This window comes from Pelophylax lessonae, assembly GCF_965119305.1.
Source record: "Pelophylax lessonae genome assembly, chromosome: 4".
In the NCBI taxonomy this organism is placed as follows: Eukaryota; Metazoa; Chordata; class Amphibia; order Anura; family Ranidae; genus Pelophylax; species Pelophylax lessonae.
In genome coordinates, this window is record NC_138771.1 from 375932545 (window position 1) to 375951399 (window position 18855).

The 18855-nt window shown below is 39.8% G+C and overlaps 1 protein-coding gene across 1 annotated transcript in view; it reads left to right on the top strand.

Moving 5' to 3' along the window:
• Window positions 1–18855, top strand: part of DOCK2 (dedicator of cytokinesis 2) — a 349654-nt gene that overhangs the window by 58541 nt on the left and 272258 nt on the right. The window contains exons 3-5 of the mRNA XM_082254918.1: window positions 2603–2643; window positions 12229–12284; window positions 14350–14446. Coding sequence (XP_082111044.1) covers window positions 2603–2643; window positions 12229–12284; window positions 14350–14446 — 194 coding nt within the window. The remainder of the gene's footprint in view (window positions 1–2602; window positions 2644–12228; window positions 12285–14349; window positions 14447–18855) is intronic.

Below are 18855 nucleotides of genomic sequence, written 5' to 3' on the forward strand. Positions count from 1 at the left end.
AAGCACTGTGGAGTATGAAAAACATAGAAAAATCAGTGTCAAACTATGTAGTATAATGCACAGCACAGTGAACAGAGTAAAGAGGTGAATGTACAGCACAATGTGTACAAAAGAATTGTCTGTATTGCAAACTGTACAGCAACCCTCCCTGTACAGTTGTTTGTTAATCCAAATTTAGTGTATTTTCTGCCTAGGTTGTAACCAGCCTGAGCTGTTATTTACCATTCCTGAGTTATGTCATTTTGTACTAATCCTGGAGGGGTAATTGCTTCATCCTGTTGCTGGATGGAGTTTCCAGTAATAAGCGTGGGAAGGATTAACAACTAGGTCATGAGTATGTACAGTATCTCACAAAAGTGATTATACCCCTCACATTTTTGTAAATATTTTATACCACTTTTTTATACCACTTTATATTTTTACGACCTAACTAGTTTATACTGAATGTAAGTTGGATGATTCTGTGTTCCCAATGCTCTTTTTGGCCAATTGTCCTTCAGTTAACGCATACCTTTCTTTCAGCTGAAGTACAAAAGTATACTCTTGATCTTTCAAGGGTATGCCTAGTTATTTTTGCTAGAAGTTGGTGTTAGTGTTAGTGCATAATGATATGCATCATAGATCCATATGAGAAAAGGAATATTCTGTGTGTGTGTGTATATATATATATATATATATATATATATATATATATATATATATATATATATATATATATATATATATATACATATATACAGTGTCTCACAAAAGTGATTACACCACTCACATTTTTGTAAATATTTTATCATATCTTTTCATGTGACAACACTGAAGAATTTACATTTTGCTACAAAGTAAAGTAGTGAGTGTACAGCTTGTATAACAGTGTAAATTTGCTGTCCCCTCAAAATAACTCAACTAACAGCCATTAATATCGAAATCACTGGCAACAAAAGTGAGTACACCCCTAAGTAAAAATGTCCAAATTGGGCCCAAAGTGTCAATGTTTTGTGTGGCCACCATTATTTTCCAGCACTGTCTTAACCCTCTTGGAGGTTATGGAGTTCACCAGAGCGTCACTAGTTGCTACTCTGCAGCAATGCTGGCAGTACTCTTATGTCTATTTCCCTAAGACAACCTCTGGATATGACGCTGTGCACGTTCACTCAACTTCTTTGGTCGACCATGGCGTGGCCTGTTCTGAGAGGAACCTGTCCTGTTAAACTGCTGTATGGTCTTGCCCACCATGCTGCAGCTCAGTTTCAGGGTCTTGATAATCTTCTTATAGCCTAGGCCATCTTTATGTAGAACAACAATTCTTTTTTTCAGATCCTTAGAGAGTTCTCTGCCATTAAGTGCCACATTGAACTTCCTCTGACCAGTATGAGAGAGTGAGAGCGATAACACCACATTTAACACACCTGCTCCCCATTCACACCTGAGACCTTATAACACTAACAAGTCACATGACACCAGGGAGGGAAAATGGCTAATTGAGCCCAATTTGGACATTTTTACTTAGGGGTGTACTCACTTTTGTTGCCAGTGGTTTAGACACTAATGGCTGTGTGTTGAGTTATTTTGAGGGGACAGCAAATTTACACTGTTATACAAGCTGTACACTCACTACTTTACATTGTAGCAAAGTGTAATTTCTTCAGTGTTGTCACATGAAAAGATATAATAAAATATTTACAAAAATGTGAGGGGTGTACTAATTTTTGTGAGATACTGTAGCTGCATACAGCTGCCTTCACCCATTCATGTCTGCGGACAGTTGTACGCACCTCCAAGACATTCTGGGCATCAGGAAAAATGCGCCCATGTTCATTTAACCTAAAATTTGGACAGTCTTACACTGACATTTTTGAGTAAAAATCACACAAGAGGGTGCAACTCCTTGTGCAGTACAACCATAAAAAAAAAAAAAAAATAATCAAAATAGCAAATGGATACTCACAAACACAAAAAATCAACAGGCTTGTAATTCATATGTTTTAGCCCTGGGCGGTAGCGTTTCAGGAGTCATGCCCCCTTCCTCATAGCTCTGAGGAAGGGGGAATAACTCTTAAAAAACGCATTTGTTTTTCCGTCTGAAGTTTTAGTGATGGGACCTACCACCCAAGGCTGAAGCATATGAGTTACAAGCCTGCTGATATTTTATGTTTGTGAGCATCCATTTGTTTTCTGGAATTTAATAAATTGTATGGGGATAATGCACAAGGAGTTATGCCCTCTTGTGTGTTTTTTAGCAGTTCATTATAGATTTCCCAATCTGTGGTGGGCTGTATCTGAAGAAGCTTATTATTTTAACTTACTATCTCCTGGAGCACCATGGATGAGTGCTGGAGTGTTTATTTTTTAGCTAAGTGACATTTCTGTGTGGAGTACCACCTATGGTTTAGTCAAGAGTCTGTTAAAATGTGTGCTTGGATATGTACAGTATGTTAGGACCTCTGTCCGTCCTGCTACACATCTAATAATATAATATATGAAAATGTTATGGAGGACCAGCATATTTTGTCTGGCTTCAAAGTACATTCATTTGACTTCTTTTGTAAATGGCATGGAAGTTGAACAAATAATTTTATGGTCTGCTCTAATGAATTTATCATTTTAGAATGGTACAAAGGATATCTGGTAAAACAGAGAACACCGGAGGTAAGTTTCAATTGCTTCTACATTTAAAATAACCATCAAATATGTCCACAAGGGTTTATTTTCAGGTAGCCATGGTCTTAATGCTAAAGTAGAATTAATGAGTCCTTAGGAGTGCTGATATAGTAACATATATGACTCTTACTTTTGGCTGGGACAAGTACACTCCTGTAGCCTCCTGTAGCCTTTCCAGGTAAACTGCTGTTCTATCTTGGAGAGCACCAAGACCCATAGGGAGGAGGGAGATCAAATCTGAATGATGTCACAGCTAGTAGGAGTGTAACACTAACTGCACATTCATTGACTGCACAGGAAAATTGATTGGTGCGTCCAAGTTTTGAAGCTGATGGATTGCAGTACTATGTGCAAAGAAGACCTAATGAATGGCAAGGTGCTTTCATACACTTTTTAGAACATCCTGGACTCGGTCAACTAGTTCAGGCCAGCTCAGTAGATTTTTTTTATAAAAGAGCTGGAAGCGTTCCTAAATGCACAAAATGTAACTAGATATTAAAATTTATTGGTAATAACACCAGAGATTGTGGGTATCTGATTGCCTTCTGGGGGATCTAGAAGGAATTTAATTTCCCCCTTCTGAAGCAATAATGCCTTTATAGGTTTGTTTTTGCCTTCCTCTGGATTAAATGTGGGTATAAGATTTTGTACATGGAGATTTTCTATGTATTTATTCTATTTATTTATTTATTGTTTCCATTGGTTGAACAAAATAGACATGTGTCTTTTTTCAACCTAACTTATGTAACTATTTAAACAATACTCGCTAAGTTAACCATTCTAAGAAGATAGTTATACAAGGTCTGAATTAAGTAGATTTTCTAAAATGTTTAATTTAAAAATGTGGCGATTATGCCATTGCCTGATCAGTTGGCTGGTATATGATTGGCAGGATCTAAAATTATGCAGAGTTTGCAAGAGGAGAAGCTAGTTAGGGGTGGTTACAGAAGTAGTGGTATGACAATGGTCTTGACAATCTATATGAGAAAATAGCTAGAGCTTGCAATCCCCACATAAAAGCAATATACATTTTGTTGGCTAAAAAAGAATTTAAAAAATGATTTAAAAAACAGCTTGGCCTAAAATGGCAGTATTTTACAATGAGCTAAATAAAAGTAGGTATCGGGCTTGTCTATAGTGCAGAAGGACAGTTTCTACAGTGTGGAGGAAGTAAAAAATGTAAAACACACTCAGAGGTTGCTTTATGAAGAGGTAGACCTGTTGGCACCAAAGGCTGGATAAAATTAACACAAACAAATCACCAGGCCCGGATGGCGTACATCTGAGAGTACTCAAGGAACTCAGTAAGGTTATATCTAGACCACTGTTCGTGATCTTTGCTGACAGTATTAGGACAGGAGATGTACCAGGGGATTGGAGGAAAGCCAACGTGATTCCGATATTCAAAAAGGGGCAGAGGCATATCCCGGGAAATTATAGGCCGGTCAGTTTGACATCAATAGTATGTAAACTTCTGGAGGGGATGATAAGAGACTATATCGTACAGTTTGCTAAAGACAACAACATCATCAGCAGTAATCAGCACGGGTTTAAAAATGGGCGTTCTTGTCAAACCAATCTCTTAACATTCTACGAGGAGGCTGTGAGCTAGATAGGGGCAGACCAGTGGATGTGGTGTACCTGGATTTCGCAAAGGCATTTGATACAGTTCCCCACAAGCGCTTAATTTATAAAATAAGGTTGGCAGGTATCGACAGCAGGGTTTGCTCTTGGATACGGAACTGGCTAAAAGGGCGTGTCCAAAGGGTGGTAATAAACAGCGCATACTCAGACTGGTCTGAGGTAGTAAGCGGGGTGCCCCAAGGCTCAGTCCTGGGACCAACCTTGTTCAATTTATTCATAAACAGCATTGAGGTCAGGGTCAGTAGTTCGATATCAGTTTTTGCAGATGACACAAAATTTGCCAGGGCAATAACTTCACAGCATGAAGCAGATATCCTACAGAATGACCTGGACAAAATAACGAAGTGGGCAACGACATGGCAAATGAGGTTTAATGTTGAGAAGTGTAAGGTTTTGCACTTGGGGACTAAAAACATAAAAGCACAATACACGTTAGGAGGGGAACCCTTGGGGGAATCAAAAATGGAGAAAGATCTGGGAGTCTTGGTTGATGATAGATTAGGCAATAGCATGCAATGTCAAGCGGCAGCTGCCAAAGCCAGCAGAATATTAGCATGCATAAAGAAAGGGATGTATTCCAGAATCCAGAGATAAGACTATAATCCTTCCACTTTATAAAACTCTGGTCCGACCGCATTTGGAGTATTCTGTCCAGTTCTGGTAGCCAAGTCCTCAGGAGGGATGTGTTGGAGCTGGAGAGAGTCCAGAGAAGGGCAACTAAACTGATTAGGGGATTGGAGGACCTTAATTATGAAGAGCATCTGCAATCGCTTGATTTATTCTCCCTGGAGAAGAGACGCCTGAGGGGGGACATGATAGCAATTTACAAATATCTCAATGGGGATCTCAGCTTAGAAAAAAAGCTGTTCAATCGAAGGGATTGCATGAGGACTCGAGGGCATACAATGCGATTAGAGGAGAAGCGTTTTAACCTCAGGCAACGTGGGGGGTTCTTTACTGTGAGGGCTACAAGATTGTGGAATTCTCTACCACAAGAGGTGGTTTCTGCGGGAAGTATGGTGGCTTTCAAAAGACTCTTAGACTTACATCTCAAGGATCAGAACATTCAGGGCTATGTGAGATGATTACAGCCACACACACCTACACAGGTTGAACTGGATGGACTATTGTCTTTATTCAACCTCATCTACTATGTAACTATGTATTGAAATAGACTTTTATCAGAGGGTCATGAAACTTACTCCATATTTAAATCAAGAAAGGTTTTCAGTCTGGTAATATAATTCATAATCAAAACGGAGTACAGACACATCCCACCTATTTTAGATAATACTTTTTAATGGCTTGCCACAGCATACTTAAGGAGATCCACAATCCTAACAGTAATTGTACTGATCTGAGGTTATGTAAAATACTTGGATATCCCTCTATCTGCTTATCTTCCCCTTATAAAATCTCCTTTGGAAGCCAAATGTTTCATACTGGATTCCAAATTCGGTATCCTATAGATAGTGGTCAGTATTCACCCTTTCTTGTGCTCTTTTGTTATTTATTTTGTTATTTATAATTATAATTTAAAACCACATTGGTGTGTATTTAAATTAAAATAATAAACATGTTATATTTACTCGCCCTGTGTAGTGGTTATGCACAAAGCAGCCCGGATCCTCCTTTTTTCAGGTCCCTGGCTTGAGCTCTTGGCTTCTCCCTCATGTTGAGTGCCCCCACAGCAAGCAGTTTGCTATGGGGGCACCCAAGCTGAGCTGCAGCTCCCTGTATTCATTCAGACGCAGAGCTTCCGTTCGCCCCGCCCCTCTTACTCCTGATTGGCTAACTGAGCTTGATTGACATCGGGAGGAGCCAATGGTGCTGCTGCTGTGTCAGGAGAGAGAGTCCTGGATAGCTGAGGCATCGCTGGATAGAGAGGGGGCTGAGGTAAGTATTAGGGGGGGATGAGGGAAGCTGCAGCACACAGAAGAATACAAAGAATGCATTAAGTTAAAACAACCTTTTGACTTTACAACCACTTTAAAGAGGCGTTTTTGTATCAGAAGTTCAGCTTTAAAGTGGAACTACAAACAAAGCCTTTTCTTAAGAATGAGGCACGGTTAAAATCCAACTGTGAAATTTGTCATTCTTTTTTTTTTACTAAATTTTATTTATTTATAATTTTTCACATACATTTCTTATACATTCATGGTTTCATGTATTATTCACATTATAACAGAGGTTAAGGATTATAGCTTCACTATTTTTCCCACTATGTGGGGGGTACAAAAGAAAGGAAGAACAAAACAATATCAATAAGAAGTAGTCGCATCTTACGTATTCCTCCAATTTGCTGGTCTGTTTGTGTACCTTTAACCCTTTGACCTCTCTTTTAGTAATCTGAGAGACCATGAGGAGACAACAAGACTAAACACTAAACAAGAAAACTAAACAATGCAACACTAAACAAGACCCAAAAAAAAAAAAAAAAAAAAAAGGGGGGGGGGAGGGGGGGAAAGGGAGACCCAGGGGGGGGGGGGAGGAAAAAAGGTTACCTTAATAAGCAACGAGGGAGCTCTCCCTAATTATGGGGTTCCCCCTGTTTCCTAAGCCTTCATACTGGATTCTGCCGTCTCGAGATCATATACTCATTCCATCCGTTCCATATTATTTTGTATTTTTCTGTTTTATGATTGGCATTCAGTACCAGGTTTTCTAATTTGTTAATCTCTTCCACCTTATTTATCCACATATTTATGTCTGGTGGTTCCTCTTTTTTCCACTTTAAGGGAATACACATTTTCGCTGCGTTCAATAGGTAGGGTATTATTGAATTTTTGTATTGTTTAGATGGAATGTTAGTTTTGTGAAGGAGGAAGAGGGCTGGGTCCATTGTCAGCTGGTATTCTGTCAGGTTTTGTGTAATTTCATAAATCTGTTTCCAGAATTTTTCCATTTTGGGACATAGCCAAAATATGTGTAATAGTGTTCCTCTTCCCTCTCCACATCTCCAACATCCATCTGTGTTCGTTGGTACTATTTTATGCATTTTAACTGGGGTTTGGTACCATCTTGACAATATTTTGTAATTCATCTCTTGTATTTTTGTACTAATAGATGTTGAGTGGGTCAACTGGAATATCCGCTTTTTCTCTACGTCTGAGAAAGTGTTATTTAATTCCTTCTCCCAATCATTCATATATAATAGTTGGCGTCTATCTCCATTGTCCCCCAGCATCGAATACAATTTAGATATAGAGTGTGCTAGTGTCCCTTTTTGTACGCAAATCTCTTCAAATTTTGTATATTGTAATGTCACCTCGCTAGGCTTTGGTAAAGTCCCCAGAAAATGTCTAAGCTGGATCGCTCTCCATCTATCCAGCTGGAAGTCCCCTAGGGGGTCCACCAGCTCCCTCTCTGTTATCCATCCCTCTGGCGTCATAAAGTGGTCTACCTGATAAAAAACCTTTTTCCATTAGATCTCTAAATTTTTTGTCTTGGTAACCAGGTGTAAATTTAGGATTTCCCAAGACCGGGAACAAGGCAGAATATTTTCTTGTCAATTTATATTGTTGAAAAATTTTTGCACAAGTTTTAATTGTAAGACCTATAATCGGGTGTGTTCTCATAGGGGCTGGTTGAATGCTACTACAAAATGGAGCTCTTTCCAGTGGAATTTCCACTTGAGCTTGTTCCATTGTTGGCCATAATTTTGTTTTCCTATGGCGGCACCAATCTACAAATCTACCCAACTGTATGGTCTGATAATACCTCCTCATATCTGGGACTGACAGTCCTCCTTCCTCTTTTCGTAGTGACATCACCTTCTTACTCAGTCTGGGATGTTTGGCTGCCCATATAAATTCCTTCAACATACTGTCTATTTGTTTAAAGTATTTCTGTGGAATGGATATGGGTAGGGTTTGAAAAAAGTACAGGAATTTTGGTAGGATAGACATTTTTACAATATTGCCTCTTGCCATCCATGAGAACATTCCCTTTCCCCATTTCTGCAGTAGTATATGTACAGATTTCAACAATGCCGGGTAATTTTCTGCATACAACTGGGAGAATTTCGGTGTTATCTGTATTCCCAAGTATTTCAACGATCTACTGGTCCACTTTAATCTAAAATTTGAGTTTAACTGCTGTAACAGTTCCTGTCCTAACCCCACTCCCATTGCTTCTGATTTGTTTATGTTTATTTTAAGATTGGACAGTTCTCTATACTCATCGAATTCTCTCAAAAGGTTCGGGAGTGAGATAATCGGATTGGTAAGAGTGAACAGCATGTCGTCTGCGAAGGCTGATATCTTATATTGAGTTTGGCCAATTTTAATACCTGTAATATCTGGGTTTAATCTTATTTTACATAAGAAGGGCTCCAATGTCAGAATAAACAATAAGGGGGAGAGGGGGCAACCTTGTCTGGTTCCATTCTGGATCAAGAAGTCTTCCGACAACATGCCATTCACTCTCACTTTTGCCGATGGGTCCGAATAGATCTGCGAGATCAGTTCAGTTCAACATGGTTTCGTCCATACCCACGTGTCTTAATACTGCCATCATAAACCTCCAACTTACTCTATCGAAAGCTTTTTCAGCATCTGTGCTTACAAATATACTTTTTATCTGTTTATGCTGAGCTACATATAGCAGGTTCAGTACTTTTATTGTATTGTCACGAGCTTCTCTTGTCGGCGTGAACCCTACTTGATCCAGATTTACCAATTTTACTAGATGGCTTTGAATTCTAGTAGCTATAATTTTTGTAAATATTTTCAGATCTGTATTTAATAACGAAATTGGTCTATAACTTGAACAGGATGCTGGATCTTTATCTTCTTTATATATTACTGTTATATGTGCTTGTAGGGTTTCTTTTAATATTTTCTTGCCTTTACCCCATGCATTAAACATTTCTAACATAAATTTCTTTAATTGAGGTGTATACATTTTATAATAGTGAATTGTATATCCATCGGGACCTGGTGCTTTCCCTTCCTTTAAGTTAGAGATTGCTACATTTAATTCATCTTCTGTGATCTCGGAGCCCAAGTCCTCTCTCTCACTCTCTGATAGGCATGGCATCTGAGACGTCTCTAAATAATTCTCTATTTGAGATGGAGTCAGGTTCCGAGGTCGCAGATTGTATAAAGATGAATAGTATGTTCTAAATTCATGAGCAATCTGTCTTGAAAGTACTACCTTCTGGCCTTTCCTCGTTGTTATTTGTGGGACGTATGTTTTTAACGTCTGTTCACGAAGCGCCCTTGCCAGAGATTTCCCGCACTTATCTCCCAATTCATATGCCTTTTTACGACTAATCTGTAGTGCTGATCTTGCTTTATAAAAGAGTATGTCATTAATTTCCTTCCTTACTGCCATCAAGCTATCTTTCGTAGTTAAAGAGTTTTCATGTTTATATGATGCCTCTAATTTTTGTAGTTTTAAAAGAAGGTTCTCTAATTGTGCTGTTCGTTTTTTTTTTATTCTAGAGCCATGTTTGATCAGAATGCCTCTAATTACAGCTTTATGTGCCTCCCATATGACACTTGAATCTGTATCTGTTGTTTTATTGATTAGAAAAAATTCCTCTAGTTCTCTTTTTATGTCCATTTTGACTGTTTCATCCTGTAGTAGGCTTTCGTTCAACCTCCATATTCGATGTCCCCCCTCCTGCTCGCCACCCAGTTCATAATCCATCCTAATTGGGGCGTGATCTGACCATGTAATTGTGCCTATCTGGATATTCCTAATAGCGTGTAGTTGGTTATGCGGTATAAAAAAATAGTCAATCCTCGAGTATTGATGGTATACCGAGGAGAAAAACGTGTAGTCGCGTTCGCCTGGATGTGTTAAACGCCACGCGTCTATCAGCTGGGCGTCGTTCAGGGTATTTGATATGTGTTTCCTGTTCCTTGCTGAAATTGAGGACTTTCCTACTGATGTGTCCTCAGAGGGGATTAAAGGGATATTGAAGTCACCTCCCACTATTAGATGGCCTTCTTTATACTCTGATAGTTCCCTGATCTTCTTCCCAATAAATACATCTTGTTGACTATTGGGTGCATAGATTGTGGCTAATGTAACCTTAACGTTACCTATGGTTCCCTTTAAAAAAAGTGATCTACCGTTGGGGTCTTTGGTCATCTGTTCATATTTCCATGGCACGTTGTGCACAATGATAATCGAAACTCCCTTGGATTTGGTCTCTTCATTTGTTGCATGGTATGCTGTTGGGTAGAATCTATTTTTTAAAATTGGTAGTCTATCGTCTCGAAAGTGCGTCTCCTGTATGAAGGCTATATCTATTTTAGAACTTTTAAGATCGTTTAACAAAATTCGTCTTTCTAATGTCTGTCTTGGTGCAGAATATTAAAGTGTTACTAAACCCAGAACCTGCATTCACTATATCTGGTTTCTCACAGTACACAGAACATGGAAATGCAATTATTTTAGTAAATATAAACTGATAAATACATTTTCTCATCAGGAGTATATAGAAGCCTTGTAACTTGTATCAGTTTGTAGTAAAGCTTGTGGGAGGAGTTTTTATTCTCCCCTGATCCTCTATCTGGACATGTCTGAACAGTGCTGATTGGCCCTGTGCTGATCACATGCACTCTCCCAAGAAAGAAAAAAAAATCTCTAGCAATACACGCCAAACTGAGCATTTGCAGTCCGTCCCCTGGCTCTGTAAATACTAGGTTATTTTTTGCAGACAGTGAAAGTAGAGGAGGATCAGAGAGACATTATCAAACAGCATTTATACACAATGTAAAGGATTAACCACCTTGGTTCCACAGTGAGTATAACAAGCATGCTGACAAGCATGACTGACCTAATCCTTTATCCTCTTCTTTGATGGCAACCCCTTTATTACCACCTCGTCACCTTATTTTCCACTTCCCTCTCACTCTTGACACTTTGGGCATTTATTTGCAGATGGTATCCCTTTTTCGGACCTCACACATGATCACAATCTCTTGTGCACTTGGTGAAATACCTTACAATATGATGAATATCCAGCAAATTAATTACATTTTTCAACTGAATTTTTTTCAGAATATTATAGTCACGTTTTGGTCTTCCCAATTTTGCTCAATCATGCGATGTCCCTTCTTCTGTGATCCCTCCATCTCTTCCTCCTCGTGTCCTGGCCTCGGGGATTATACCCGCCTCAGCCCCGGGCTAGACAGTTGCCAATTATTGGGGGGCTAACTTTGTTTCTCCTTTAGAATCTGGTTGACCCTAGTAAGTAGCTGAACTTTGTGTATACATTTATCCTTTGGAGCAAGACGTCATATTCCCTATATATAATTAATATGTGTATGTTTTAATGTTGGTTTATAGATCATAATTTTATTCGGCTCCTGATGAGTGGCCGTGAGCCACAAAACGCGTAGAGCCTAGAAGATATGAAGCCAGATCAATTGAAGACTGATTACATGTTGTTTATATATATATAATGTGCTGACCCAAATGTTATTCATTTATTGAATTTATGGAAAATGTATTTATATGAATTTATGTATTGCATGTACAGTGCTTGATCTGTGTATGTCTTTTTTATATTATTGTACCCTCTATGAAATACTCATTAAATAATATATACCAATATTTTTGATATTCTATATCTTTATCGATATTCACTAACATGACTGACCTCATTTAAAGTCCCAACGCCCCCTATTGCTACCCCTAATTCCCCCTTATTTTCATAAACATGCTTTACTGTATATATACACTGAGTTTATTGTTTTGGGTTTAGTAACACTTTAAGAGAATTGTGTTTTTATGATTCAATCAATGTTGAATGGTTTTGCCTTGGAACAACACCTATTCCACTGGTGAGAGAAATAGCACTCTTTGGTTTGGCTATAGTTTTCAGAGACTACATTAATGCAATTTTTTTGGTACATGTATTACAGCATAACTCCCCAAAAGTAAGTGTGACATTTTTTCTTCTTTCTACAGGGGATATTCCCTAAATCTTTTATTCACATCAAGGATGTTACAATTCAAAAGAAAAGGTAACATTGTCATTTAAATTTGATTACATTTATGGCCTAAAAAGGTTCTTCTTCTTAAAGCCCAGTTGAAGCTTTGGAACAAAAGGTAGAAATTACATTGGGCTATAGGTAAATAGTAAAGGAGCCAAGTCGCATCTTACTTTTGCCCAGCAACACCTTATGAGACTGTATAAAACACATATAATATTTTCCAAATCTTAGAGGGACTGCTGAAAAACTGTTTAAATAAATTCTGAGTGGTTACTGTGTTTAAACTACTCTGCCACAGACCAGTAAGTAGCCAGGCTTGACATGCAACATTTCAAAAGTGATGTTAATGCAGCTTTGTAAATCCCTCATTTCAATGCTGCTCCTAACATTAGGAGAGTTTACAATTGACCGATTGTTTCAAACAGAAGCACATTTGTTTAATATACTGTATATGATACTAGTGTAAGGGCATTGCACACTTTCAAATGTTTTTCTTGTTTTAACTAGGTATTAGTCCTTGTTCACACCGGTGCTACTTGTCATGGAATTTGACAGGCCAAATTGCAGGACAAGTCACACCCTCTTGACAGCAATAGAGCTGTTCAAATAGGTGCAAGCTTCTGCTGTCATTGCTAGTGGGGGAACCTGGCAGTGGAGCCTTGCAGCTTCACAGCTGGTTCCCTACTGCGTATGCTCAAAGCACGTGGCGCTCTCTTACTGGCCCGGCACTGGGGGAAAGAGGAGGGAGGAGTAGGGGGCTTAAATGGTGACGTACCTCGCCGCAGCGAGGTCCAATGGAAGTGGGGACAGGGTACCTGTCCAAAACAGGTACCCGCTCCCCCCCGAAAGGTGCCAAATGTGGCACCTGGGTAGGGGGGAAGGAGGAATCAGATAGACGGAGACTCCACTTTTGAGTGCAACTCTGCTTAAATTAACTGGTCTTGTCCCTAGAGGGGCAGGCAAGTTCTTGTTCCAGGTCACACAGTATCCAGTGTACACCTTGACATTTCCTCTGTGTTGCATCAGAAATGTGGAAGTGCTAATTTAATCAAAAACAAACAAATAAAAATAAAACGCATCTTCCAGCTGCATAGTGAGCAATCTGTGTGAGTCGGATGCATAGATCAGGATGCAGGCAGACTGGTCTGTGCATCAGACCTGTGTGGGTGTATACCCTGCAATGCACAAGGAGGTCCATGTAGCCGGACATCTGTTGTTAATTTCAGCAAGCTGCTTTCATGCCCCTGCATGGGACAACTGAACATCCTGGGTAGCTGAAGACAACCCTTTGCATGGGCAAATAGGTAGGTAATTATTGTATGAATAAGGCCTTACCCTCACTTTCATTCCAGGTGACATTGGTCATCAGAACTCTATCCAAAGGTGGGAAAAAGTGGTAAAAGTGGGGGAGGAGGGGCAGAGGGGGCACAGAGAAGTATACCACCAAGTGAACAAGGCAATCAGGGAGACCAGTGTTGGGGTAAAGGGGAGAAATTAAGGAACTGGAAGTTTTCCTCTTGTGGCTCACGTCCAAAACAGAGATGCCCTACATTTAGTTAAGGCTAGATTAATTTAGGGATGGGAGGGAATAGGTTAGTCAGGGCTACCAAATTTTCTAAAACTTAGACAAAGAGTCCTGAAAAATACTAGACATCTTCTTTTTGAGAAGCATCATATTCTTGCACTAATATACCCCCTGCAGATTGGCCCCAGTTTTCCCCACAATGGTTTGTTTAGCTGCTAAGAAAAGATAGGTGGCCATATTCTGCTGGGAGTGCATGAGCTCATGAATGGTATCATGTGGACAGATTTTCTGTAATAAATACATTAAATTCAAGGAAAATAAACATATTTGCACATTCAGTATTTAAAAAGTGCACCTTGGCCTTTCTAAGTTTTCTTACCGATGTAAGGTTGAATTGATTCGCAGTTGCAGCATAGGGGAGGAATTAGATGGACAGTCATCATTCACAATCACAATTACGCAAAATTAATACTGACATTTTTGCTTGCAAAATGCACAAGATTTGTTATGCAGTTATGTTAATGAATGTTCTCCAATGTATATGATCATTCTTTCTGTTTGTCTCTTTAGAAATACAGAACACATAGTGCCAGCTGAAATTCCATTGGTACGAGAAGTTACAGCTACCCTACGTGAATGGGGCAACATTTGGAGACAGCTGTATTCAGTAAGAAATGTTATGTATTTATCCGTTGCAGAATACCGATCATAGATAAATATACCTAAGCCTAAACATTTTTTATTACTAAGTGTGAAGTAGTGAAGGAGAAAAGTTTCTGTATGCCCTAACCACTTCAGCTCCGGAAGGTCTACCCCACTTCATGACAAGGCCCTGCCTTAATTTAACAGACAATTGCCCGGTCATGTGACACTGTACACAAATAAAATGAATGCCCCTTTTTTCACCTCTGCGCGGTTTTTTTTTGCGCTATAAACAAAAAAAGACTGACAATTTTGAAAAAATAACAAAACAATATTTTTTACTTCCTGCTTTAAAAAATACCCAATAAAAAAATATAAAAAAATCTAATTTCTTCATGAATTTAGGCCAATATATATTCTGTTACATGTTTTTGGTAAACAAAAATCCCAATAAGCATATATTGATTGGTTTGCGCAAAAGTTATTGCGTCTACAATCTATGAGATAGATTAATGGAATTTTTTTTTTTTTTTTTACAAGTAATGGCAGCAATCAGCAATTTTTAGGGGGGGCTGCAACATTGCGGGGGACAAACCTTGAACTAAGGGGTTTATTTATGAAAGCTAGAGAAGGCAAAATTAGGCACAATTCTGCAGAGAAACCAATCAGCTTCTAACCTCAGCTTGTTTAATTAGGCTTTAGCAATAAAACCTGGAAGCTGATTGGTTTCTATGCAGAATTGTGACTAATTATGCCCTCTCTAGCTTTAGTAAATAAACCTCAAAGTGACACTTTTTGGGGACCAGTGACACCAATACAGTGATCATTGCTAAAAAAAAATGTATTTTCACTGTACTAATGACCTTGGCAAGGAAAGGGTTAACATCAGGGGCGATCAAAGGGTTAAATGTGTTCTCTGGGAGTGCTTGCTAACAGTGAGGGGGAAGTTTTGACTGGGGGAAGACAGAGATCCATGTCCCTGCTTAGAAGAAACACAGGAGCTCCATACTTCCCTCTGACAGAATGGCGATCTACCTTGTTTACTTAGGCAGACCGCCATTCTGCCTCTCTTGGTTGCCGGCGAACATTGGGTCTACTGTACCCGCTAATTGCCTTCTGCTTTGTCCAATCATGTGCGCCCCAGACCTGGAAACAAAAAAGACATACAGGTAAGTGATTTCGCCCTGAAGGGCCGCCCTGCCGCAGTATATGTACATGTGGCAGTCCGGAAGCTGTTAATATTGACGTTCTTCTTGTTTAATAAGGGTTCCAGCTTAGGAACACCGCCACTGAATGCTTCAAAAAAGTACATTGCCTGAATAACTTTGCAATTAATAGTTCCCACGTACACCCTCTGCTATATACAGTAATAATATACATTCTGCATTGGTTAGTGGTGTCAGCAGCATACAGTATAAAGAAATGCTTTTGTCATGTACAGCCTATGTACTTAGTGTAGACAATTAATATGAATGATCATATGGAAGAAATTAGTATTTTTCTTCTATTAGGGTAGAGTGTCTTATTAGTGTTAGCCTCCAGAAAGTTTTTTCTTTCCTCCATCAAAAGTGCAATAGTTGTGAGAGATTACTCTTCATACACATCAGTCTTTTTTAGCTTTTAAATCTAAGTACCTATGTCCTTTTTAGTGCTACTATTAAAAAAGTTAACTCTACCTGTTGCATCTTATCTGAAGGTCTTAACACTCCTGTGTGGGTAAATATACTGAAACATATCTTCAGGTTAATTGTTACATAAAGACTTTGGTGGGAGGCATGGCTTTTTTAGTTACTGCACATCATAAATCACTTTATCACATGCTGCAACTTATATTAGACTAAATCCTGACTCTTTGTTATTACAATACATACTTTCACGATGTGTTTGTTAAATCATCACAAATCCAATAAGTTAGTCATGAATTCCTCATTTCAAGAGGTCAAGTTGGTCAAAAATACCATGGTTTGTACATCATTCAATGTAAATGATTACTTTTAAAAGATGGTAATGCAGGTACTTTGCAGTATTTTAGCAGAAGTATTCTAGGTTCCCTTTGGGCAAACATATTACCACCTAACTAGTTTATACGGAACTGTAAGTTGGATGATACTGTGTTCCCAATGCTCTTTTTGGCCAATTAAACAAGTTTTTCAGTTAACGCATACCTTTCTTTCAGCTGAAGTACAAAAGTATACTCTTGATCTTTCAAGGGTATGCCTAGTTATTTTTGCTAGAAGTTGGTGTTAGTATTAGTGCATAATGCTATGCATCATAGATCCATATGAGAAAAGGAATATTCTGTATATATATATATATGTCTAAACGGTTTACTAATACAAAACATTAAAAGCAGTTAACCTTTACCAAAAAAAAAAAAAAAAAAAAACTGCCAGGTAAGGGGTGCCTGTAGATAAAAACATATTGTGCTGCTTCTACCAAAGTTGAATAACGCCAATTCTATAAGTGTAGGCAGGGTTGGCCCAAGACATTGTGCTGCCTGGGTCCAAGAATGAAATGTTGCCCCCCCCCCCAAAAAAAAAAAAATTACGCCCACCAAAAGGCCCCCACATCTATTATTTTATATCATAATAATTAAAACTAAAATTAAATTTATTAGGAAGTCATGGTTTCCATGCAACAGTGATGGTGGGGGGTGGGGGGAGAATGTTAAGTCCTAGGCAGCTGTGGTGGTGGTGGGGGGTTCAGTCAGAGGCAGCGGTGGTGGGGGGGCTCAGACAGAGGCAGCGGCAGTGGTGGTGAGGAGGTTCAGTCAGAGGCAGCAGAGATGGTGGTGGGGGTTCAGTCTAAGGCAACGGTGGTTGTGGTGGTGGTTGCCTCAGTCAAAGGCAGTGGTGGTGGGGATGGGATTAGTGGCACTGGCACTTACTTGCTTTCAGTGTCAGTTTTGCCTCCAGTAATGCCTATGCCAATATGGGGTCTCCACGCACAGCAGAAAGCCCCTCCCCCTTCATGCTGTTTGCCATCAGCTGGTCGGCTGACTTTCTCCTTCAGTTTCTGCCTCCTGTCCTGACATGGCATCTGTCTGCAGCAATAGTGGGAGTCGTAGAGAGGATGGGCGTGTGGTCCGCTGCATGAGTATGGCAGTGAGTGTTCTGCCGACTCCCATCATTACTTCCAACAGCAGCAGCGCTAGGCCTCCTCACAGGGGGATAAGCAGCGAAGCGGGGAAGGGCGAGCGGAGTGGGGCAGGGCGGGCGGATCCCCCAAACACAGTGTTTAGGCGTCAATTTGCCGCCCCTCTGAAAGTTCCGTCTGGGTCCAATGGACCCAGCAGGACCCATGGTAGGGCCGGCATGGGTGTAGGCCATTTACCTACTTCATGAATTCTGGTGGAAAAACTCCCAAATATTTCATTATTCCATCTTGCCTTGTTGCTAGAATGCCTCTGAGAGATTTCTAGCTCTTACAATTCACCTCCACCATCACAGGAGTGAGCTTTTTCTCTGATTCAAGCTCCCTCACATGTGCTTTCTCTCCTCTGATGCAGTAGCTCTGAGCTCAGCATTTGAAAGCTCACCCTTGTGATTGGGGGAGTGAACAGTAAGAGCTAGGAGTCTACTAGCAATGCTCTAGCACCAAGGCAGACGGAAAGATGCAATCTCTTGAGTTTTTTAATCAGGTTTCAGGAGGTACGTAAATGATCTATACCTATAGCAAGGGCATTGTTTAACTTTGATCGAAGCTGCACAGTTTATTTTGATCTTCCAGCACCCCTTAACTGCATAAGCAGTTTGTTTTTTAAAGGTGACTATGCCATTAATCTTCCATCTGTTAAGATTTTCCTGTACAGGTTTTCATGTTACCAATTATATTTGCGTTTCATAATGTCGACAGGAATAAAATAGTCTTTACCCTGTTTACCAAAATGTGAAATCCAAATGGAATTTTAGGCTTTCTCTTAGCAAAACTCAGCTGTAGGTCAGGGCACAACAGATTAACCTGCGCCTGCAGTTTCTACACAAGGAAAATATACCTAATGTACACAGAACATGGCAATATGGTGGTGACCTTAGCAACATATTTTTTCAGGCAGAATGAATTTTGCGTCTTGACACCTTTGCTCCAAAAAGACTCAACAACATTTTTCTGGCTTGTTTCTAATTGTTGTTATAGTAATGTATCCATCCTTGAGACCGTTCAGGCTGGGTTCACACTAGTGCGATATGGATGCGAGTTTCCCCGCATCCAATTCGCATGACAGGAGAGTGTGCCCGGCTTTCAATGGAGCCAGTTTACACATCTCCATGGCGGCGGTGAAGTGGACTGCACAGGGGTCCTGTGCGTCTTTGATTCCGTTTCAGGTCCGAATTCAGGCACCGTTTGGGGCCTGATTCGTCCCTGAAACAGAGGACAGGGACGCACTGGACCCCTGCTGTGAGCCGCATCCGCAAGTATGAACCCAGCCTTAAGGAT